Source organism: Amphiprion ocellaris, chromosome 23 (genome assembly GCF_022539595.1).
Source record: "Amphiprion ocellaris isolate individual 3 ecotype Okinawa chromosome 23, ASM2253959v1, whole genome shotgun sequence".
Lineage (NCBI taxonomy): Eukaryota > Metazoa > Chordata > Actinopteri > Pomacentridae > Amphiprion > Amphiprion ocellaris.
This window is the reverse complement of record NC_072788.1, coordinates 21,958,571-21,983,732: the sequence shown is the minus strand read 5'-3', so window position 1 is coordinate 21,983,732 and position 25,162 is coordinate 21,958,571. Positions and strand designations below refer to the sequence as shown.

The window sequence follows — 25,162 nt, the reverse complement described above, 5'->3', positions numbered from 1 at the left end:
GTGTGTAAATAATACATACTCTTTGTAGAATTGTGTGTAAATGACCTGTTCGGGGCTGTTGATAAAAATGCCGTCCAGGATGAGGTAGGTCCAGAACAGAGGCCACTCACACTCGATGTTCTCAAACAGCTTCAGCTCTGCAGATTCATAATACAGCCGGTTTGGATCCTTCACGGAAAGAAGAAGAGGCAGAAATAAACTTGAATTACCTAAATATGTGGAAAAGTGGACATTTCATCGATCCATTACACCACGAGGCATCGACTTATCTGAACCTGACAGGGATTCGGAGGCGTGATTCCAAATAATTATTCAAATTCCTCAGAGAAGTGTTTGGATTCTTGGCCAGTATCTCCTGATTTCACTTTCTTGGTTGGTTTTTGTGCGCATGAACTAGCTAAAAAGCAGAATAAATATACCAAACTGCTTTGCAAAATCGTGCAATCCTGAGAAAAATGTTTAAAACCAAAAATAAATGAAAACAAAAGGGTGTTTTTGCTAGTTTTCTGCCTTCAAATGGTTAATATGACAACGGTTTCTATATTTTTTTTAGTTTCTAATCTCAAATTTTTGTCCACATCTTGATAAAAGTTTCTAGGCTATAAGAAAAGCAGGGACCAGTACTGTCTTATTTTGTTCCCAATCAAGTCTGTTGCCAATACAGTAAAGTAGTGGCAAAAAAATCCAAAAATTATGGTTAAAAACACCAAAACTGAGACAATCTGAGCAGAAATAAACACATCAGATGCAGTGAAAACCTCTTTTCTGTCCAAAACAGAAGAAAGTGCAGACTTTTGTCTACAAAAAAGGCTTCTTTAAATTTCCCAGCAGTCTGTGACCAGACATGTTTATAAAAAAAGAACAAATTTTAAACCCTAAAACAAAACCAACAATCATCCTTGAATAGTCAAGATTGTCGTTCTACAGACTTCACAAACATCAACTTATTCGGCCTCTACTGCTTTTCATGATGAAAACATGCAACAGGAATGACATATTTACCCTTTTCTTATCTGACCAAAGTGATATAAATGGATTTCTTCAGCTGTTTACCTCTTTAGGCGTTTTGTGTCCGTCTCTGAGAAACCTGCAGCAGCCGTATCGACCCTGAGCAGAGAGAGAATAATTCAACAAATTTATCTTTAACAGTCAACAGTGTGAATGCAGAAGCTAGAAAACATGACTGTAAAATGTTAAAAATGCTCTTTATTCTGTCAAAAGAAGCTTCAGGTTCAAGTTCATTCCTCAAAAAGAAGAGAATTTGAGAGACATATGTTCATATCTTTACAAACTTTTTTCTGCTTATGTTTACATTTTGAGGTCATATTTTTCTAGTTATGTTTATATATTTAGGTCGTTTTTTTTACTTCTATGCATATTTGTAGATTATATTTTTCTACTTACTTTTATATTATTTAGGTCGTATTTTCTACTTATATTTATATTTTTAGATCATATTTTTCTAGCTATGTTTATACTTTTAGTGCATATTATCCTACTTGTGTTTATATTTTTAGGGCATAGTCTTGCACTATGTTTATATGTATGTTTAGATTTCTTTCTCAGTTTTGAAACCAGGAATTTGAAGACATGTGCTTCTGGGAAATTTGTAATCAGTGATTTTTTCAGAAAAATGAATCAATACTAAACACAATCGTTAGCAAAACTTTGAAGATGTCTGTGTCGACTGTAAGGCGACGCTACTAAACTGTTCCACTCCAAAGAACTCTCGTGCACCTGCAGTTTGGAGATGATCTCCTCCTTGGTCATGTTCACGATGCTGATGTCCTCCACGGCGAATGCCGGGTACGAGATGATAGACAAGACTCCAGCGTCCACTTCTTTAGAGATGGACGCTCTGGGTAACATGGACGTCAGGATGGACTGACAAAGGAATGTGGGGGTAAATTAGGCTTTAAAGATGCTGCCTTTCATTGTGATGTGTGATGTGTGAACGTACCTGGCAGTGCTGGATGTCATCAGCCAGAGCGTGAACCACAGATCCAGGTCCTCCTTTAGCTCCAAACAGGTTGAGTTCATCCAAAGCCTCCAGAGCTGCCTGGAGGACACAAAAAGAAAACCTCACACTAATTTCTGTACATCATTTTACAAGTTTAGAGTCCTATTAATCTCTACTTGAGTGATTTAATATCAGCTATTTGACAGTGGCGTAGTTTTTTTCATTGTAAAATCAATGCCTGATGCCAGATTATCTCATAATAGAGTCTAAAAATTCAGCATAATGTCCTTGAGAATGGTTTATTCCTCAATAGTTCTTGTGCTGAGATCAATAATTGATATAGCTTTGTTTTTTTAAAAATCATCTGAATATGAGCAGATGCATGCTGATCGACTTTGTTTTCATTTCAGTATAAATGACCACATTAAAATGATCAATTATGCAAAAACTAGTTTCTATGTAGATTTATAGACATTGAATGCACTCAATGCATAATAGCTAATTTATTTTATCTCGATAACGTTATTCTACCCAACAACCATCGACCAAGATTTCATTTCGGTGACTGCAGTCCCGATATTACATAATTTATTTATTAAAAATGAACAGATAAATAGCATTCCTCACTTGATAAAGTCCAACATTTATGAAGCATAGTTTGAGCATCAATCCACAATTCCACAATTTCATTTAGCATTTATCTAAAGTGACGTACATCTGAGAGTAGATACAACACAAGCAAGGATCTAGTCAGGAGAAAACAACCTGGATGAGAGCCATAAAACAAGTTCAGGTGTGATAATAGGACTGTGGTGTCTACAGGCAGTGCAGGAGGTATTTTTGCAGTCTGTCAAGTGCAAAAGTATCCTCAATAGTAGCTGATTTTACACTATTTTTAGCAATTTTTGTACATGAGCCTTTCTGGCAAGGATCCTCAAGTGTAAAGCTAGCTCTTGATTGAATAGAAAAAGCTAATTAATCAAAAATATTCCAGCATCATATATATAAAACACCCTACAAACAGATGTGAAAATGTACGAAAAAAACAAAAAAAGTGTCTCTACCAACATTAATTTTTCCAATATGAAGCAATGAAATTTGCACAGCGAAAGGTACAGTATGTGTTAATGTGCATATTTAGGTAAATAAATGTTAAAATGCTGCAGTAGTGTTAACAGTGTGGGTTAAAAGCGTGACAATAACACACAATCAGAGCTGCTGCCATAAACACTAATACCTCCGTGTAATCACCGGAGAAGAGAACGTCCTGCAGCAGTGGTGCCTCTTTCCAGAGTCTTAAATTAAACTGTGTGTTATTTCTGAACGAGGAGCCATTCTGGGAAGATCACAGAGAACCTGATACCTCCTGTTCACCACCAGCCAAGGACGGACACAGACAGTGGAAACCTTCATCTTATATGCCAAAACTTCACAGCATCGTTAATCAGTTATTTTAAAGCTTCCTCATAACTGAAGGATGTAGATTATTACGGATTCAGATCAAAATCCATCAAAAAGATAATCTCATTTCACTAAAAACACACCCGTCGATCTTGAGATAATTTAGGAGCTTCATATGACCACATTTATCCAGACTGACACGAGGACACCAAAGCAAAGCCTCGTATCTGATCTAGACTCAGACGGGGTCATCTAAAGGTCGGCGTAAAGGCCAGAGATTTTTACCGGAGCACCTGTTCTCTGCTCTCACTCCAGGCTGCCCTCCTGTACTGTATTTACTGTACGTCTGTGCATTAACCTTGGCCATGCCGATGGAGCTGGCGTTGATCTCGGTGATGCCCTGGTTGGTTTTGTCTCCTCGCTCCCACATCCCATAATCCTGCGGGCAACCAGAGAGAAAAAGACGACAAAGTGAATGTGACATTACTGCTTCCATCTGCACAAATGATGCCATCATTTTCTGCTGCGCACAGTCATAAAAATCAGTATGAACGATAATGATTGTGCACTTACAGCCACTTTATAAGCTGCCTCGATGTAGAACATGAGATTCTGAACGACGTCCACTTCGTCCTGGGTGTAGACGATGTGAAGACCTGGCAAACACACACATTTATTTATAAATGACTGGAATAATAATGACTTTAAGAGTGAATACTGACATGTTTTAGTCATTTTTAAGCAGGAATGTCAAATATTTACTGTTTCTTCTTCCTCAGATATGAGCAATTGATGCTTTTCTTAGTCCAACGTGTTAGAAAAATAGATATCTTGAGATTATGGACAAAATAAGACATCTAAAGATGTCACTCTGGTCTGTGGGAAATTATAAAGGGCATTTTTAACTGTGTACTGGCATTTTACAGAAAAAATGAAGAATCAAAAAACATAATTTTCAAATTAACTGATGATAAAAACAATCATTTGCTGCAGTTGATTGTGTGGATGCTATAATATTACAGTCACTGAGGTTCTGATTGCTTAATAAAAATACCGTTTACCACCTTTCCATTTTTCTTTCATATTCTCTTGACCTTTCTGAATATAAAACACACAAACAGGAATCACACAAATGAACAAAGTGGATCCTCCTGCCGATTTAAAACATTTCAACTTTCTCAGACATGCATTTGAAATTAGCCGATTTTGGCCCACATGACTGCAAGAAAAGCATCAAAAGGAACATTTTGTGTCTCAAAAATGGCTAAAAATCCAATTTTATAAAATAAAGACCTCTTATCTGCCTGTCTTAACTTGGTAACGTCACATCTGGACGTGTTCACATCTCATTAGGTTTGGTCAGCAACGTTTAAGTTTGGCTAACTTTGCCTCTTCCAGAAAGAAAACTGGGAAAACGCAACAGGTGATCCAATCACTATGCAGGCAGAATTAAGGAAGCTAAAGCATTTATTAGTGAATCAGAAGTCATTGTTCAGATACATGTGGTTTAAGTTAACTTCAGCAGTTTTAATTTAACATTAAAACTACAAAAAAGTTCTCTCGTACCAGACGCCGTCATCTGAGCGAGATAGAAGAGGAAGAGCGAAGTGGCATCGACCTGTAGGTGACCCCACTGGTCGTCCCCGACGACGACGGCACAGGTCCTGGGGTTGTACTTGGCATGAAGCGAGTCGGAGGTGCTTCGGCTGTATTTGAACTTCTCCACCTTATCCAGCTGTGGGAGCAGAGGGTAAAAAAAGGATGCGTTTGCGGTCACAAATAAGGATATATGATATATGATATATAAATAATGATATATATATATATTATATAATATATATCACCAAAGGCCTCCCAGTTGAGGCTGTTGATTTTCTTGAAATAAATCAGCTATTTTGTCATTAGTTCGGGCAATAAACAAAACTGTTATCTCATCCAGACACACGGAGCAAGATGGATCATCGATTACACAATAAACCAAAACCACTACAAGCTGGAACTTCAATTGTTTATTTCCTGAACTAATGATAAAATAACTCAACGGGTACGATACAGACTTATAAAACCTTGAAATAAACATTTACCTGACAATTAAACCCACCAAATGTGACGTTAAAGCCACTGAAAACTACGAAAAATGTGTCATTTTCATAAGATTATTAAATAATGGAGTAATCTAACATCTTTCATTTTTTTCTGTCTTTTCAACGGATATGAATATATCCCAAAAGTTTCAAGGAAATCAAAACAATCCTTACATACTGTTAAAACATCCCACAAAAGTGGATTTTCCAACTCCATAGCTAATTTTAGTTAGACCTGTGGCAGTTCATTTTAGAGAGACAAAAAAATAGGATTGGTGTAACCAGGATTCTTCTGTGGGATTAAAAAGGTGCAACAGGTGGGTTAAATATCTATTTTTTTTGAAGCAGTAGGGTTCATCTCCTGTGTTCTGTGTGTGTTTGCGTGCATAAAAGTGAAAGAAAATAAAAGTTTTGTACTGCAAAGATCAGAACACATCAATAAAACGTCTGTTGTAGAGATAAATGAAGCCCAGAGACATCCTACCTGCCTCATTATGCACTGCAGGACGCCTCTCATTAGCTTCACCACACTCTGCAGAGAGACAGAGAGAGAGGAGGTTAAATGTCAACATTTTCAACACCAGAAACACAACACCCAGCACACATTCTGCCTGGATTAATTTCATGCTGTCCAAGTGCAAAAAACCTGACCTTATTTTCCGTGTTCTCCACACCTACCTGCTCCAGCTCGTAGGCCTTGGCCTTGTCCTCGTCCCTGTCGGCGTTCTTCCTGTAGGCCAGACTCAGGCCCCACACAGACACGATGCCATAAACATTGTCCCTGATCCAGGCGTGAGGCTGATCCGGGCTGCCTGGAAGGAGACCCGTTACCGGATCCTGAAGGAGGCAAAAAGAGAAGCTAATGGTCAAAACTGGGTCTGAAAATGAAACAAGTCGGCTTCATTTCTGAATCAGTTCTCTGTAAATTTCAAGAAAGAAAGTCGAACCCAATAACATTTCTGCATCACTTCCAACACATACAAGTCTGAATTAATAAAAAGGCACACACAAGCAACATTTAGGAACAACTTTTTAGCATCAATATTGATCCAAAAACATCCCAGAGAGCTGTCAAAAATCCATTTCACATCTATTACAAACTGAAACAAAAAACTTGCATAGAAGACAGAACAGGTGACTTTGTTTAGCTTGTTGTTTCCAGCTGTTTGCAAGAGTTTTTGCTCTGAGTTTATCAGGATCCATAAGAGTGTCTCTGAAGAGAAAGAGGTGAGTAAACTTGCAGACAACAGTGATAACTATAAACTATCCCCAACACAAACTTCATTAATCACTTGAAACTTTCAGATTTTCAGTGTTTTGAAAATCAGAAGCAAATGAGGCTATTAATTTTTTGGACAGTTTGATTAGCTTGTTATTAGTTTAAAATTTAGTTTTTGTCTTTTTTAGAGCATTACACATCACGTAATCTGGAGTAAATGACAAATATGTTGTATTATGTTTCCCGTGACTGAAAAGGCAAATGAACGCCGATGTTGGAAAGTGTGGAAATATGAAAAAAGTAAGGTTTAACGCTAACTTTGCTAAGGATTTATGACTATGTTGCTCCTTAAACCCACAAACAGCAACACTATACACACAGCAGGTCATTGGTTTTATAGCCTCTGATGATGCAAAGCGCTTTTCTCTTGCTGTTCAAAGCTGCATTTCCCATAAATCCTGTTTCTTCCTGCTGCAACGAGGATGCTGCTGCTCATTTAAAAGCCACCGATAACAACATTCAGATGAGGAAATGTGAAAATATGTAGCAGAACCAGCGTCTGGTTTCCTCCTCAACTAGAGAGCAGCTGAATGTCGAGCTGTTCTTCATTTCATTGCAACAAACTGAGACGGTTCGGCCGTCGGCTGTTTCAACACTGAGCCAGCTTTCACCACAAACACAGAAAAACGTCACACACAGCGGTTTCTGGCTGAGTTGCACAAATACAAAGTGAGAAAGTTGACATGTTAAACCTTATGAATGTCTAAAAGTGAATGTTTGTTTTAAGATCTTTCATTGACTCGGCATCAGACATGTATCGCCCACAACAGACAGATATACTGCCAGTGTGTTAATCACTCTAATTAAATGGATTATGAAGGACTCTTGGCCTGCAGCCTCTCAGACAGTAAATCTGGTCCTGAGTGCAGTGATCCATCTGAGCAGTGAACTGTACACAACTAAGCAGCCACTTGGGACAGATTCAAAAAGGACCTCACACCCGGTTTGTCCACTTTATCTCAAGTTTCCTCTGTTTACAGCGACTGAGGAGACAAAATGTGAGATTTTATACCTGTGTAAGACTTCACTGGTTCTTCTCATTCTTCATATCTTTTATTAGCTGAGGCTATTTTGACGAACAGTACAATAATGTGGGGCATGATTTTAGAGGGAACTTTTGCATTTCAAATATTTAAAATGATGATGTGACTTTTTTTTTTGCTGCAGTCTGCACCAAAGAACCCTGTTCCCTTACATCTGGGTCATTCCACCTCAATTCACCAAATTTTTAAATAATTAAATCTCATATTTGATTGATTTTATTTTGTGTGTGTGTGTGTGTGTGTGTGTACATATGATATTAAATAAAAGTTGTGGTCACAGGTATTCTAACTTTTTGAGTAAAAAATTCATACAGAGGATGGAAAGTCATGTCAACTTTGGAGCCTTTTCTTCTCATAAAGTACTACTCTGACTGGCAATCACAGGAAAAAACACGTAAAATTATCCCTTTACGGCGATTAATGAAGCTTTTTTGGTTGGTGGAATATCGGAGTAGATAGATTTTTTCACCTATTTTGCACCATCATACAACTGGTTTGAATTATTCGATAACAGCAGGGTTGTACTATTTAAGACTACATGTACATATCAGTGAAAATGCTAAATTTAAGGACATTACCAACATTATTTTTCAAGTTATGGCTCTTTAAATATTGATCCACAGATTGGAGCAAAGAAAATAGCTTAAAAATCAACGTGAGCCCACTTTCTTTAAGAGTATTTAACTCAAAAATTAATGTTACCAGATTTTAAACATGATCAACTCAACTCCATTTAAAAAAATCTCTCTAAAAATACTCTGTAGTACCACGGTGCTTTGTTTATATTCTAAGCTGCAACACTTTTTAGTCTTTATCACAAAATCCCAGCTTCTGTAATCTGATTCTGCACTATTGTAGACAATATTTAGATTAATTGTTCAGCCATATGCAGTGCATTGTGTTTTGAACTTTGCATCAACATCTTGTGTTTGTTAATTGGTGTTTCAACATGGCAACACCCCTGTACACAAAGCCACATCTGTAAAGAAACAGTTCTCCTAGTTTTTTAGCCTGCCTAGACCTCTGATATCAACCCCATCCAATGGTACGGGTCTGAATGATAAAATAACAGCTACTTGTACCAGCAATGGGGAAACTGTCAGAAAAATAAAGTGCAATAGTTTTCCTTTAAAGCATTAAATTCAAAATGCAATGAAAACACAAACCAAAAATGCTAAATCTGGTTGCATGATGGACGTGACTCTATCTGATAAAAGCTAGTTTAAATTAGCCGCTGTCATTCTCTGTGCACCTGCAAGCTTTACTTGCTTTAAATTTTTTTAATTTCATGCATATTAAAGTGAGATCAGTTCTTCATGTTTATGTATTTGACTATATGTGTAAATGAATGTATTTGTCTCTGTTTTTAAATAGACCTGTAAGCCTTGTTTAATAGAATAAAGTGGTTAAATTCAAATTAAACTGTTTCCTGCTGATCTTTTACTAAATAGGTCCATGTCATCTCACCAAGGGCCTCCCAGTTGAGGATGTTCTTGAAATAAATCAGCCATTTTGTCATTAGTTTGGGAAATAAACCTACAATTTATCACTTCCAGACACACGGACAAGATGGATCATCTATTACACGATGACCAAAACCACTACAAGCTGGAATTTATGACAAAATAGCTCAACAGGCATCATACGGACATATGAAAGCTTGAAGTCAACATTTAATGTGATGTTAAAGCTACTGAAATCTACAAAAAATATGTGTTATTTTCATAAGATTATTAAATAATGAAGCAGTAATATAACATCTTTCATTTTTTAAAATATATTTTCAATGGCTATTTAGACTTTCCCTTCAAAAAGTTTCAAAGAAATAAAAACAATATGGATAAAAATGTCCTACAAAGTGGATTTTCCAGCTCCGAAACGGCATCAAATGACAAAACTAAGTTGTTTCTACCCACAACAAAAGTTGGAGGGAACAGACTTTCGTTTTGATGATAAATTATAGATTTTAATAATTTTAATTTCTTTTTTTTTTTTTTAAGTCAGCATAAGCTACTGACATAATTTCCAATTTTTTCAAGAGGTTTCTGGGACATTCAGTAAAAAAAAAAAAAAAAAAAAAGCCAGATCTTGTGAAAATTAACTCAAAAATTCATAAATCAAAAAATAATTGGAGTAGAGCTGTGGGATTTTGCAAAAATCTAAGGTTTACAAAGAAATTTTTGCATGATTTATTTCAAGAATATCCACGACTTCAGCTGGGAAGCTCCAGGTGAACTGGCATGCAATAACCCCCTATTAAAAACTATTAATAGTCGTCTATATGGACTGAAAATAAACATTTTGACGAACTCAGCGGCCTACTTGAAGGTGAACTTGCATGCAGCCTCATTAATGCTGCTGCATGAGGGAACATTCCTGCAGCCTGGTTATAAAAACGTGTGGAAAGTTACCAGAACAGCAGTTTTACTGCGGCGAGCTTAAGGTTTCTGGGACGAATCACCACATATTAAGAAAATATTTAATTCCAGCATTCCACTGCACTATCCTCCACCTACATAATGCATATAAAGTGTGAATAACTCTGCATTTACAGGTGATAAGAATCTGTACTAAACTTCTGGTTCACAAATCTATAGCTGCACACATGCATGCACATTTAAATGCATGAGTGTTTTTGTGCTTTAGGAGAAAATAAAAGAGTCAAATTCCTTGCAAGTGTGCACAAATGTGTACAAAATGCCACTTAAACAGTAAATTCTACTTTTATTCATTCACCTGTAGTGTTTTGTCCTGTTCGAAGATCACCTCTAACATGTGCAAGATGGCTGAAGCTATTTTTAAGTCTTTATACAGTAATTTTCACCTTAGTGTTTAGATTTTTTTTAATATTTAGCATACATATACACATATATACATAGAGGTCAGGAGTTAGTGGATGTTAGCTTAAAATGGCAAAACACCGGGTGCACACACATGCACACCTGAGTGTGTGCGCGTGCGTGCGTGTGTGTGTTGCGCAATATCACTTTAGCTAACTGACTGCATGAAAACACCGCAGCACAAGCTAACGTTACCTGCGCACATGACGTTTAAGTCGCTCTTTTCAAGGTTTAAACGTCTTTAATTGACTGTCAATTTAATTTAAACGCTATCAAGAGAATAAAAACCCACTTGTTAACACTCACTTGGTGCCTCAGGATAGTTTGTTGCACCATCCGGGCATAGTTGTCCAGTTTAACGCCCGAGTTGCTCCGACTTCTCATCGTGACAAGTCGGCGGTTCCGTCCGGGCGGCCTTAGCTAACGACGAAACGGCAAAAAGTCCCTAAAAAACACCCAAAAAAGTCATTTCTCCTGCCGTAAACGAGAGCAGCTTTCAGACAGAGCTGACAGCTGCTGCCCGCTGTCATAAACAGCTCAGCGGCTGGCGGAGGCAACCGGAGAACCAACGAGAGACGCTACGGCAAGCTCCGGTAAGCTAGCTTAGCGGAAGTCTGGAGACGCAGCCTTCAAAATACAAGCACGTGAAGAAATAAGTAAGTTCTAGTCAACTTTTTAAGAAAAACGTTTTTCTTAACCGTGTAAAACTCAAATTTAGAATAGAAACATGATACATGTATATGACTTTTATTTTGCATAGTTATTTGTTCATTCATAGATAATAAAATAATAATAAAAAATAAAAATGATGTATTTTTGCAATAATGAATAAATAAGTTAAAATGATAGATGAAAAAATGATGTATGAATTAATGAATGAATGAGTAAATAAGTAAACAAATTAATATTACTTTTAATTAAAATATTTGACTGTGTTGTTTTTTTGTATTTAGTTAAAATGTGTTGGTGGTAATAAGCCTGGCCTCTCTGGTATTAATTTAAAAAAATGTCAGGTTTATGTACATGAATATCGGATTTTCTCAATTCTGTTTTTAATTTAGTTGAGTCTCTCTGTTGATTGATTTGTTACATTTCATTTGACTGAAACAGAACACATTATTTACACTTTCACAACTCATAACATGACTTTGGACTAAACAATCAGCTGTTAACTAAAAAATTTAAGTAAATATTGGTGCAAATATTCTTTATACACTCACACTCTGGGAATTATTTTTGTGCCACTGCCTTTCATTTGTCAAAAAAATCAAGCATAGCTACAGATTTTCTCCCTGACAAAAATGTAATCTATGCGTTTAGATATTTTCTACACATTTAAATATGTAAATATGTTTGATAATGTCTGGATGTATTCATACAAATTAAATTCAAAACAATTTCTGGTTAAAATATGTTATTTAAAATAAAGATTACAATTAGCATTCCTTCTTTTACTTTACTGAAAATATAATATTTTTCATTTGAGAAGTTGAACCTCTGGTCACAAGAGGCCTCCGACTTTACATTCTCAGTGTTTGTAAACTGGGGGCTTCAAGATTTCACATAATAGAATTACCTATAAAAAAAATTTTCCTACATTGATTTGTGGAAATTTGGGTCTTAAAATCAGGTTTTCAGGTTCATTTTCTTAATATTTAATGAAACATACCAGAAAAATATCCAAATTTCTTAATTTTTTATCCACTTTTTATCCATTTTATCCACACGGTGAGGTAAGCCTACCTGTTAGACCATGTTTATATATGTTCGTGATATGAAAGAGTGTATGATGGTATTATATTATGAAGTTTTATGGTTTTTTGTTCATAAAACCAATTATTTTTAAAATGTTTAATACATCTTGCAACTTCTCTTGAATTCAGAAACATTAGGATTAAAAAAGGGAGGTTACAAAAACAATTGTCTTTTCTCTTTTCTTTTTCTTTTTACGGCTATACTATTTTCCACAAGATGCAATATTTGGTGTGGGCGTTATGATCGTTTTAATTTGTATTTCATAAGCGGAACTTCTCTTCTTCACAGTGAATGACTTGACACCACAGCAGAATTTATTTATTAATTTGTTATTTAAGAATGAAAGTTACAAACTTAAGCCTTACATTGTTAAAAGAAACCCAAAGAAATATATATTATCAAAAGACATTTTTTAAAAATGGCTTGATTTGTAACAGTTGCAGTCATATTGAACCAGGAAGCGATCTGAGGCAAAAAAAAAAACAAAAAAAAAAAACTGTTGAAAACACACGAACACTATAATGTAGAGCATATTTACTGACTTATTTCTGTGTGGTGTTATAGTTTTCTTTAATATGTGAATAATATTAAATAAAATAAATGATAGCTTTTTTTTGGTCATTGAGTTGTGATTGGTGGAAAGGAGGCCCTCTAGCGAGAAGCAGGAATTCTCCAAATATATGCACACAGATAACTTCTGGGGACTCTAACCTCAAGTATGTGGTCTTTTAGGGGTTTGTAAATTCACATATTTACAAAAATGAATGGCTGACTCTACTGAGAGGCGCCCATTAGCTTTCCATTATTAGCTAGCTAACAGGTTTTGCGTTTTAAACTGAAACATATCTTGTTTTGTTTTTTTTAAAGCACACATGTGCTATTTTGCAAAAACTAAATTGGACAAAATGTAATAATATTAAAATTTAAATCAATCTTCAGTGTTTAAAAGTGAAAGAATTTGTCGATTATGGATGTATTTATTGAAAGACTACAAAAATCCCCAGAATGCATCGCGCTCCTCGTCCGTTATTGTTTAATAGACGAGGAACCTTAGATTTGACGTTGAAATTCTTTTTCCTAACCAGTCTCAAAAATTAACAAAATATCTTACTTTAAATAATATATGACTGCACTGTTTTAAATTATATTTATTTAATTTAACGACAGTTTTTTTTCTCTAACAGTCCTGTTAAACCGGCAGTGAGCCACCTTCACTGGCGAGGGGGATTGTTGACGGTGTAACACCACACTAGAGAAGGAGAAGCCGCCGCTCGGATCTCTCGTCTGTGAATTTGTTTTTAGCTTCAGTCTCAGTCATAGTATTTCTAATTTCTCCACTGTAAATGAGTTGCAGAGGGGACAGTGATGAAGACAGCAGCAGGAAACGGAGGGTCTCGTATGTTTACAGCCCGGAATACATCGAGACTTGCGACACTTTGTCCAAAGTACCAAACCGGGTGAGTTGGATTGAATGAGACGTTAAAGCTAATTAGTTAGCAGCATTTACATTCATCTGCAGTGTTTGTGTTCATACATTGATTTCTCTGCTCCCAGGCGAGTATGGTCCACTCACTGATAGAAGCCTACGGACTGCTGAAACACATGAGGTGAGTTTTTGGGGCTGGAAACTCAACTTAAACCCAAAATAAATGCTATTAGAGCGAAATCCTCCTCTATTATACATAAACTGTGCTGTTGTTTTGCATTTAAAGGAGCTGAGGTGTTAAAATGTTGAAGCTGAAGCACTGAAATTTCAGTTTGAAGCCCTGCAGACAGTTTAATTACCGGCTGTGGCTTCATCTGAGAGTAGCTGAACTGACGGCTGAGAGAACAGAAAAGCTGCATGTCTATAAATGTCAAAGCCAGGGTTGAAATGAATGGTTATTTTCGTTTTTGATCAATCTGTCAAATTAATTAATTCATTGTTTGGTCTCTGAAATGCCAGAAAATGGTGAAAAATGTGGTTTCTCAAAGTCCAAAAATGACAAATGCTTTGTTTTGTCCATTATCTAAAGACATAGAGGCAGAAAAAAGAGAATTTATTGACATCTAAGAAGCTTGGATCAGAGAATCTAGACTTTTTTTCTTTAAAAAATTGCTTCATAGGATGCCAAAATAGTTGCTGATAAATTTAATAATTCTAATCGATTAATTGGTGCAGCTCCAGTCAGTGTTTTCCTAATAATCTTAATCTAATCTTTTATGAAACACCCTTCTGTGGTGACTTCCCTTCTTCCTTTTGAACACAGATCTGATTATTTTCAGTCATTTGAGTCATTTTTTTGCGGTTTATTTAACATTTCAGTGATTTCAACCTCACTGAAGATGAAAACGTTAGATTTCTTGCTGGATTGAACTTCAAAACTCCCCCAACCACATCCCATAAAAACAAAACTTCCATTTATCTTACATTTATTCTGTTTTTTATGATTCACACATCATTGCTCAGTGTTTAGGTTTGCACATTTACTAGTACATAAATTACGCTAACTGGTACTTAAGAAAATGTAGATTTTACACACAAGTTTTGCCCTCTCTTCTTATAATTATCAGTTCTGATCCAGGTTTTTTTACTGCACTTTCTGTTAAATAAAATTACACAGACTTTCCTGTATTCAGACCCCATTCTGAACCAGGAAAACCCTGTCGTCTCCATGTTTACACTGGTTTTACTGTGTTGAACTGGTACACTATGATACACACAATGTTTTCTGGTGTTTTTAAGCTAATCTCATAATAAAACTGCGTATTTATATTCCTAAAAGTGCTGCATTTGTCTTGCAGAAACCTTGAAACTCAGCACCAATTAATCAATTAGAACTGTTGAATTTATCTTAATGAGTTTAAGCATTTTTTTTTTTTTAATAAAGAAAACAAAGTCTAAATTCTTTGATTTCAGCTTCCTAAATGTGAATAAATTCAATTTTTTTTCTCCCTCTATGTCTTTAAGTTGTGGACAAAGCAAACCATTAGACATTTTGGGCTCAGAGAAAGTAAATTTTTCACCATTTTACAGTCCAAACAACTAATCGATTGATCGGGGAGGATTGTTTTGCTATTTTTTAGTCTCTATTCTGCTGATTTATTATGTTTTGCGGCAGTTTCTCTGCAGTTGTCTCCCTCTTCAGTCAAATATTGTATTTTATTTTATTTGACAGCAAACTTTTTTGTAACAAGTTTCTCTTCCACCACGTGTTGGTATGGAAGCGTAATTTACAATTAATGTTGTTTTTTTTTTTTTTTCTGTTTTTCTGCAGCGTTGTGAAACCTGAGGCGGCCACCATAGAGGAAATGGCCAAATTCCACACAGACTCGTATCTGGAGCATCTTCACAAGATCAGCCAGGACGGAGATAACGATGACCCCCAGTCAGTCGACTACGGCCTGGGTGAGACAGACAGTTAAATATTTAACCTTGAATCTGATATTTATAGCCGTTTTGGTGCTATATAATGTAGAGAATCCACTAGACTCCTCAGCATGTGTAGTATTTATATGATAATGTGTGCAAATGACCTTAAATTGCAGCAACAAAATATTTATAAGTGCTTTTTTTTATCTTATTTATTTTATTTTAGATTTATGGTGTCGCTATCATCCCTCTTGTTCACCAAGCGCATATTTTTCTTCAATATAAAAGGAAATGTAGAGAGAATGTGTAAATGTGTCGCCAGCAGAGGGCAGTGTAACGTTAAATTTGATTACTGTTGACCTCAGCTAACATATTTGCTGTTCCTTTTTACATCATCCTTTTGCTTTGGTTGGGACAGCAATGCATTCTTACTAATCTGAGATAACGTCGACCTCGTCTCACCTCAAACATCCCACCCTACAGTGTTGTTTTTGGACGGACTCGATGAAAGTCTGTCCTCACCAGAGGTTTACGTTTCCAACTTTAGTCCGATCCCCCAGTTCACCCTTCTTGTTTTTGTTTCCTTGACTCTCCCTATCTTTATCTTTCTTGCTCGCTCTTTTCCTCCGCCGCCGTCCACCCTCTTCTTCTTGTCCATGGTTCATCCCTCTGTTCCTTCCTCCTTTTGTAACTCGCCCTCCTCTCTTGGCTTCGTCCTTCCGTCTTGTTACAAAAGCAAAGCTCTCAACCTTCTCCTGGACTAAGACATTTCTCTCTTCTTTTTCACTTTATTCTGCCTTGTCCACAGTCATTTTCCATCAAGCATCTCCTTTTTTTTCTGTCTTTGTCCCTGCCCTTTTTTCTTTATCTTTGTTTGACACCTTCTCCTTTTCATTCTGTCCTCTATTTCCTAGTTCATTAGCTTTCTTTAACCTCTTCTTTGAGTGCATGAATTAGCCCCAGGGAGACTACTTGTGTATTAATAAGTAGTTTCAACCAAAGGCTTGCAGAAAATCCATAATGAGCAAATAGATTTACTTGTGATACAGCTCGATTATCTTATTTTAGTGTTTTTTCATGTCGTTTTCAAAGCTACTCTGAGTTCTGCTAAGTTATAATGAGTACCGGTCAATATTGTCGTCATTTTTCGCCCCTCTTCTTTCCCCCCCAGGTTACGACTGTCCAGTGGTGGAGGGCATATTCGACTATGCAGCAGCAGTAGGGGGCGCTACACTGACAGCGGCTCAGTCTCTGCTGGACCAAAAGAGTGAGGTGGCCATCAACTGGGCAGGAGGGTGGCACCACGCCAAGAAGTAAGACACATAAATATGAGAAAAGTTCTGTGACTACGCCTATAAGAAGCAAAGGAAACGTATTTGATTTGAACTTGGCAGCTATCCCTTTCAAAGTAGTCTCCATGTGCAGCGATACTCCGCTCTAAGTGCTCCTGCCATGTTTGGAACTCTCCAAAAAGTTAGATCGTCAACATCTGTGGCATCTGAGGGAGAACATTTAAATGTGGCGAGTTAAAAATGTCATTTTTTGACCAGAGCAACATGATCCTCCTGCCCTACTCGCTAGATTGAACTCCTTACGACTTCTTCCTCTACTCCAAAAGGAAATTCATGTTGAAAAGTCACCATTTTGACACAGTGGTGGGGATCCAGCATGCATTGGAGATGGTCCTTGACACATTTACAGACTTTTCTAGCAAGTATTCCAATCGTGTTAGGAGCACTGGGAGCAGAGCATTGCTGCACGAGGAGGCCAGTTCCAAACAGATAGCAGGAAAACTTCTGCCTTTCTCTAAACTGAATAAATAGGTGTTTCGGTTGAATACAAAACCAAGTGATTTCATCACCGCGTCCAATTTAGATATGATAAAATCTAAAAAGACTGTCTGAAAAAGAAATTTGAATTTATGTAACTTTGACCGTTCAGGAACCTTCAGTTTCCTTCATCGTTTGGCCTGATGAGGGCGCTGTAGGTAAAGCACAGAATTCTAACCATGTATTTCCTCTCTCTGTCTCCCAGGGACGAGGCTTCAGGTTTCTGTTACGTGAATGATGCTGTGTTGGGGATCCTCCGGCTAAGAGAGAAATACGAGAGAGTCCTCTATGTGGACGTTGACCTACATCATGGAGATGGTAAACAAATAAACAACAACTAAAACTGAGCTGACTTCAGGAGGGAGTTTGGCTCACAGACTCTGTCTATCAGTTGAATCCCAGCTGCATGAGTTTATCATTGTGATCCTCACAGTAGTTTTATTTTAGATGCACAGATTAAATAATATCACCATAATAAAGCTTGACTGATCTTCTCTCTGCAGGTGTGGAAGACGCCTTCAGCTTCACATCCAAAGTCATGACCGTCTCGCTGCACAAGTTCTCTCCTGGATTCTTCCCAGGTCAGTTCTTCCAAATGTTTTTAGGTAAAATATGTTTTGATTAGTGGTGGGACGCGATTTAAAAAAATCAATTTAATTAATTAGAGGCTTTGTAATTAACTAATCAATCGAGATTAACGTGTTAAAGTCCCAGCCCTATTTTTTTGTCATTTTCAATCTCTTATTGTCATTCTCAGTCATTTTGTTGTTTTTTGTCAATTTTTTTTGTCATTTTCAATCTTTTTGTTGTTTTGTCTCATTTTTTGTAATTTTAAATCTCTTTTTGTTATTTTTTGTCAAAATTTCTGTCATTTTGCATCTGTTTTTGTTACATTTGTCATTTTCAATCTCTTTTTATTTTCAATCTTGTTGTTGTTTTTTGTCTATTTTTTGTCATTTTTAATCACTTTTTGATGTTTTTTTTGTCTCATTTTTTGTCATTTTCGATCTTTTTGTTGTTTTTGTGTCATTTTGTCATTTTCAAACTCTATTATTTTTTGTCATTTTCAATCTTTTTGTTGTTTTTTGTCTCATTTTTTGTGTTTTTCAATCTTTTTGTTATTTTTGTCAAAATTTTTGTCATTTTCAGTCTTTTTGTTGTTTTTTTTTCATTTTTTTTCATTTTCAATCTATTTCTGTTGGATTTTTTTGTTTATTTTTTGTCATTTTCAATCTCTGTTATTTTTTTCATTTTGAGTCTTTGTTTTTCGGCAGATGTTTGTAATTTTTAATAATTTTTGGATTTTTTTTCTCATTTTTTGGTATTTTTGGTCTTTTTGTTGTTTTTTTTTTTTTGTCAAATTTTTCTTCAAAGGCATTAAAATCCCATCCTTAGTTTTAATATGTTAAACCTGTGTTGTGTTGCAGTGTTAGAGAAGTGTGTCTATGTTCAGGTACAGGAGACCTGTGTGATACAGGGCTGGGTAAAGGCCGCTGGTACGCCGTAAACGTTCCGCTGGAGGACGGCATCAAGGATGACCGATACTACCAGGTTTTTACCAGGTACACACAATCACAAAAACACACACACATGGAAGGCAGTCCCCTGTGCAACTCACAGGAAACTGTATTCCATATGGATCCCTGAGGAGAATTACTATTTTCTCTTTCCTCTCTTCGACCGCGTCACCCCAACAGAGGTCAGGGTCATCCATAGAGCAGCGCAGCAAATGCAGCTTCAGCATTTTATCAAGGACGCTTCAGCAGGGAAATCCTTCCATTGTGAGGCCATAAACATGGGACTTTCTAGCTTCTCCGAGACTCAAAAATACAAACGTGTTGCCTCGAACACTGAAAAACAAATTAAAAGTTTTGTCTTTGTGTGGCGTTTCTTAGGAAGTGTGACATTGAAGGGCTGTTTTGAAATGTGAAGTTTGCTTCCCAGCTATCTTGGAAATTTGAGAAGCCATAAAATCTAAATTTGAGCAGAAGAGAACATGGCTAGGCAAACGTAAGCAGTGTTTGATCAATCCAGCAAACACAAACCAACTTTATGTATTTTTGCTTGGGTAAAAAAAAAAAAAGGTTTATTGTTACGATGAAGACACACACACAGAAGTGAGTTTATGCATTAAGATTTTACAAAAACAGTAGAAAAACAAGTTTATTTCTCAAAAATCTATTATATGGAAGCTGTAAGAAGCGTCTCCATTTAAACAAATCATTTCCTGATGTTTATTTATGAGCGATACAGATTCTCTGCTGAGGGAAAATGTTTTATCTTGAAACCTGTTCATCTGTAAAACCACTGAATGAAGCCATGTAGTTAAAGTATCACACACTGTATGCATGGCGTTGCCATGGAAACCCGACATGTATTCAGTTGGTGATGCAGAAATCGTATAAATAGACTACTGCTCAAAAGTTTGGGGTCATCCAGACTTTTTCATGTTTTCCATAAAAACTCCCACTTTTATCCATGTGCTAACATAACTGCACAAGGGTCTAATCATCATTGAGCCTTTCAACACCATTAGCTAACACAATGTAGCATTAGAACACAGGAGTGATGGTTGCTGGAAATGTTCCTCTGTACCCCTATGGAGATATTCCATTAAAAATCAGCTGTTTACAGCTAGAATAGTCATTTACCACATTACCAATGTCTAGACTGGATTTCTGATTCTTTTAATGAAATGAAATTCATTTGTTTAATGATTCACTGAAAAGAACTGCTTTTCTTCAAAAATAAAAGCATTTCTAAGTGACCCCAAACTTTTGAATGGTAGTGTATATTGTTGAGTTACAGATACCTGCAAATAAATATTTTGTGCCTTTGTAGACACTCTGTGATCTGTAAGTTGTAAAACACAATCGATAAACTGAGGCATAATATTGTTAAAATTTCACTTATTTTTCTTTAGAAATTTCAGTTTTTTCATAATGTTCTGTAAAAGAGAGTTCATTAAATGTGGACATTTTCAGAATGTACTTTTTTACACCAAAACAAAGGAAAAAAGAAAAACACTCAGAGAGCGTCATACTCCGCCAAGGCTGCTCAGTCTTATCATTTCAGACGGCTGAAATCTTGAAAATATTCGTGGCAGAAATCATGGCACCATAGAATGTGTCTATTTAATATAGATGTACCCACAAACAAAATGACCTTGCGCTGAGCACAGGCATGTATTATACATGTGTATGTTATGTATAGATACTGAATCACATGACCTAAATATGTAGCGGGCGACAAGAATTGATGGGACTCGGAAACACCCCCATAATTTAATCAGTTGTTCCTCATATGATTTCTGACAGACAAGTCCCGATAAGTCCACAGTGGTGGATTTGTAGTAGGATTGCAATCATGTGATAGTCAGTAGGCAGCTGACGTAGTGTTCACTTGTAGTCATAGTTACAGTGACGCCATGTCGCTATCTCGCAATGATACAGAAATCTGTAACAAATCCATGGATCCAGACTACAAACCGCATCACTGGCAAAATCTAATCACTTGGTCCTTGTGTCATTTCTGACCTTCCCTGAAAATTTCATCCAAATCCGTTATTCGGGTTTTTAGTAATGTGACAGACAGACAGACAGACAGACAGACAGACAGACACACACACAGACAGACAGACAGACAGACAGACAGACAGGCAGACAGACAGACAGACAGACAGACAGACAGAAAGACAGACAGACAGACAGAAAGACAGACGTATGCGATCGTCACATAATGCCGCCGTTCCTTGGTAAAATAAAAATTTGGAATTGACGTTATTTATAGGTTATTATGTTATGATTTTACTGGTCACTTAAGATCAAATTGGGCTGTATTTGGCCCCTAAACTAAAATGAGTTTGACACCCCTGGACTATAGGGAAGATCCATAGTAAATACAGGGATGTCTCGACTTGCATCAGAATTCCGTTCCTACCTCGTAACGTAACGCGATTTTCGCCGGAAGTCGGAACTCACATATGTACATAAGTACCTATGTCACTCACCTACACTAACACATTTGTAAAATCGTAATCTAGGATATAAAAACACTGTACAGTAAAAATAAAAGATATATTTTTATTTTTTTTTATTTATTTATATTTTTATATATATATATATATATATATATATATATATATATATATATATATATATTTTTTTTTTTTTTTTTTAAATAAAAAAATAAAAAAATAAAGAGAACAGTTCCTGGCTACAAACGGTGAATGTAAACAAAGCCGTCTCCCTCGGACAATGCCGTGTAACGACGTATTCCTCCACGCCGCTCGCCAACTAGTTCTCGCGTGAAATTTGTTTTATCATCGCAAACGGCGTACGTTGGAATGATGGAGCAAGACTTTCTTAATAAATTTATGGTAGATGGCGACCTAACCACAAAACGCCGTAGGTCGAGGACGTCGTAAACCGAGGACCTAGTGTAGAAGCGTTTTTTCTGCACCTCCCGACTGATATGCATCATTAACGGGCAACAACGTGTTTACTGCCACCTCATTTGTTTACAGTGTGATGCAGGAGGTGCGGGCACAGTTCAATCCGGAGGCGATGGTGATGCAGCTGGGCGCCGACACCATGGCCGGCGACCCCATGTGCTCCTTCAACATGACCCCTGTGGGGGTGGGCAAGTGTCTGCAGTACGTCCTGCAGTGGCAGCTACCTACACTGCTGCTGGGAGGAGGTGTGTGTTTATTATTCCATGTTCTGCAGGTTTAAATACGTGTTTGCTTTCGTTAGCATGTCTCTGTATTTGAGTGTATCTGCACATGTTTACTGTGCTAGACGTCTGTTGTGTGTGTTTTTTATTTGCTTTGAGCTTCAGTGAGTCACACACTCAGCGCTCTGTTCCAGACTCCTCAGGCCTCGGCCAGATGATAGCTACTAATTATACGACACAATGAAGCCATTTTACTCAACTACAATCCCACCTCTCTTCCTTTCTCTGCCTCCCTCTCTGTCCTACATACTTTCTCTCTCTGTTACATCCTCCTCTCAGTTTTCCCGAGTCCCGTCCTCTTCATCTTTCTGTGCGTCTTTTGTGTTTTGTCGAGAGAGAGAGAGAAAATATTTTGTCACGGTAGCGTCCAATATTTGCTGATTTATTCCCCCCTCTTCTTCCACTCCTGTCCTTCAAACTTTGGGGTTTTCTTTCTTTTTTTTGTCATTTGCAGTTGTTTGTTGTTTTTGTCAATTTTCTTTGTCATTTTCAATCTTTTTGTGGTTGTTTTTGTCATTTTTTTTATCTGTTCTTGTTGTTTTTTTTGTCATTTTCAATCTCTTTTGTTGTTTTTTTTGTCATTTTCAATCTCTTTTGTTGTTTTTTTGTAATTTTCCATTTTTTTGTTGTTGTTTTTATCATTTTTAATCTTTTTATTTTTGTCTGTCTCATCTTTTGTCATTTTTAATCGCTTTATAGGTTTTTTTTTATCATTTTTTTGTCATTTTCTTTTTTTTTGGGATTTTTTGACAATTGTTTTTATCATTTTCAATCTTTTTTGTAGTTTTTTGTCATTTTTAATCTCTTTTTGTTCTTTTTTGTAATTTTTTATATCATTTTCAATCTTTTTGTTGTTTTTTTGTCAATTTATTGTCATTTACATGTGGCATTACTGTTTGTTTATCCTGATAAGTGGCCACTTTTACACAAACTTCCACGTGTGACCATAAAATAAGGGCGCTATCTTTGTCTCCGTCTCTGTCACCAGGAGGTTATAACCTGGCGAACACAGCTCGATGTTGGACCTACCTGACGGCAGCAGTGCTGGGAAAGACTCTGTCTTCTGAAATACCCGACCACGAGGTATGGCGACGCACATTTTCATAATTTCCCACACGAACACAAACATTCATTGTACGGTCGCACACGTGAAAACACAAACACACCCCCTCCTTGTGTCCGTCGTCTGCTGAGTCACTCTGTCTAATCAAAGATGGCTGCCGGTTTCTCAATAAAGGGGTTTGTCTCCAGGTGAGTCAGACCAAGGCGACGTTGACAATTCCTCTCTGTCTGCTGCATTAAACATCGGCTCCTCTCAATCCATCTCAATTGGCAGTTTCTTTTTTTTGTAATAGTGTTATTAAAGGAGGGAAAAATGCAATATTTAAAGTGGTGAAATCAGCTAAAGAAGCGCTGTTATTTATTTGTTTCCCTGCATATACTCTACTGGTCAAAAGTTTGGACACACCTTCTCATTTAATGGTTTTTTTCTTTATTTTCATGACTATTTGCTATTTATTGTAGATTCTCACTGAAGGCGTCAAAACTATGAATGAACACATATGGAATTATGTAGTAAACAAAAAAGTTGGAGATAACAGCTGGAGCATCACAATGATATGAATTCTTAAAATCAAAAGATATCAACTTGTGATCCAGCAAAGTTTACGCTTGACTTTTTGAACAAAAACGCAGCCACACCGACAACTTTTTTAGTTTGCAGCTCATTAAACATTCTTTAGTCGTAGCATTAAATAATCAAACCTAACAGTCTCTATTAAGTCAGTTCCCTTCTGCTGCAAAAATAGTGGATTAATCCTGGAAGGCTGTTGACGCTGGAGCATATTGACCACTACAGCATTAAAAACGATGTTGCTAATAAAATATAAACTTACATGTTTGTTGTATTTTATCATGTCAGTCTTTATATATGTTTTTTTTTTTTTTTAATTAATTTTCTTTTAGGTTTTAAAAAGTTTTTGTATGGGTTTTTTCGCAGTTTTTCAATATTTTTCTATTAGTTTTTATATAGTTTTTAAATTAGTTTTTATATGGATTTTTTTTTAGCAGTTTTAAAATACATTTTTATTAGTTTTTATGTATGTTTTTTTAAACAGCTTTTACATAGGTTTATCAGTTTTTATTTGGGTTTTTATTGGTTTTTTTATAGGTTTGCAGCAGTTTTTATATAGGTTTTTATTAGTTTTTATATAGATTTTTAGCAGTTTTTATGTTTTGTTTTATATTAGTTTTTATATCGGTTTTTATTACTTTTTAATGTAGGTTTTAATCAGTTTTTATATAGGTTTTTAGTAGTTTTTATTAGTTTTGTATACATTTTTTAATCAGTTTTAATACAGGTTTGTAGCAATTTTTATATTGTTTTTATTATATCAGTTTTTATTACATTTTATATAGGTTTTGATCAGTTTTTATATAAATTTTAATCACTTTTTATATCGGTCTTTATCAGTTTTTATATAAGTTTTTATATAGGTTTTTATTAGTTTTTATTTTCTAGGTTTGTGATAGCGTTTATATAGATTTTTAGTAATTTTTATATGGGTTTTTAGTTTTATGTAAATTTTTAGCAGGTTTTATATACTTTTTTAGCAGTTTTTGTATCGGATTTCTATTAGTTCTTATATAGGTTTTTATTCATTTTTATATAGGTTTTGATTAGTTTTTTATTTTCTAGGTTTGTGTTAGCGTTTATATAGATTTTTAGTAGTTTTTATATAGGTTTTTAGTAGTTTTTAGCAGGTTTTATATAGTTTTTTAGCAGTTTTTATACACATTTTCATCAATTTTTATAACATTTTTTAGTAGTTTTTATAGAAGTTTTAATTAGTTTTTATATAGTTTCTTTAGCAGTTTTTATACAG

The 25,162-nt window shown here is 35.9% G+C and overlaps 2 protein-coding genes across 8 annotated transcripts in view; one reads left to right on the top strand and one right to left on the bottom strand.

Annotated features, from left to right (window-relative positions):
* phka1a (phosphorylase kinase, alpha 1a (muscle)) overlaps nt 1-11,158 on the bottom strand; it is a 32,319-nt gene extending 21,161 nt beyond the window's left edge. For 4 of the 7 annotated variants that reach the window (XM_035944196.2, XM_023261427.3, XM_023261445.3 and 1 more), the window contains exons 1-10: nt 10,914-11,157; nt 6,124-6,282; nt 5,930-5,977; nt 4,928-5,096; nt 3,935-4,017; nt 3,720-3,800; nt 1,961-2,059; nt 1,738-1,884; nt 1,054-1,107; nt 46-168 (exon numbers count right to left, since the gene is read on the bottom strand). In XM_035944196.2, coding sequence (XP_035800089.1) covers nt 46-168; nt 1,054-1,107; nt 1,738-1,884; nt 1,961-2,059; nt 3,720-3,800; nt 3,935-4,017; nt 4,928-5,096; nt 5,930-5,977; nt 6,124-6,282; nt 10,914-10,991 — 1,041 coding nt within the window. In that variant the 5' untranslated portion in view covers nt 10,992-11,157. Of the gene's footprint in view, nt 1-45; nt 169-1,053; nt 1,108-1,737; nt 1,885-1,960; nt 2,060-3,719; nt 3,801-3,934; nt 4,018-4,927; nt 5,097-5,929; nt 5,978-6,123; nt 6,283-10,913 lie in introns of all 7 variants that reach the window. The other 3 variants (XM_023261418.3, XM_023261469.3, XM_023261492.3) reach the window with 2 other exon arrangements.
* Nucleotides 11,159-13,599: 2,441 nt separating this feature from the next.
* hdac8 (histone deacetylase 8) overlaps nt 13,600-25,162 on the top strand; it is a 46,526-nt gene continuing 34,963 nt past the window's right edge. The window contains exons 1-9 of the mRNA XM_023261593.3: nt 13,600-13,819; nt 13,917-13,969; nt 15,620-15,750; nt 16,886-17,027; nt 17,749-17,861; nt 18,047-18,124; nt 18,997-19,105; nt 22,069-22,241; nt 23,266-23,360. Of these exons, the coding sequence (XP_023117361.2) occupies nt 13,706-13,819; nt 13,917-13,969; nt 15,620-15,750; nt 16,886-17,027; nt 17,749-17,861; nt 18,047-18,124; nt 18,997-19,105; nt 22,069-22,241; nt 23,266-23,360 (1,008 nt within the window). The 5' untranslated portion in view covers nt 13,600-13,705. The remainder of the gene's footprint in view (nt 13,820-13,916; nt 13,970-15,619; nt 15,751-16,885; nt 17,028-17,748; nt 17,862-18,046; nt 18,125-18,996; nt 19,106-22,068; nt 22,242-23,265; nt 23,361-25,162) is intronic.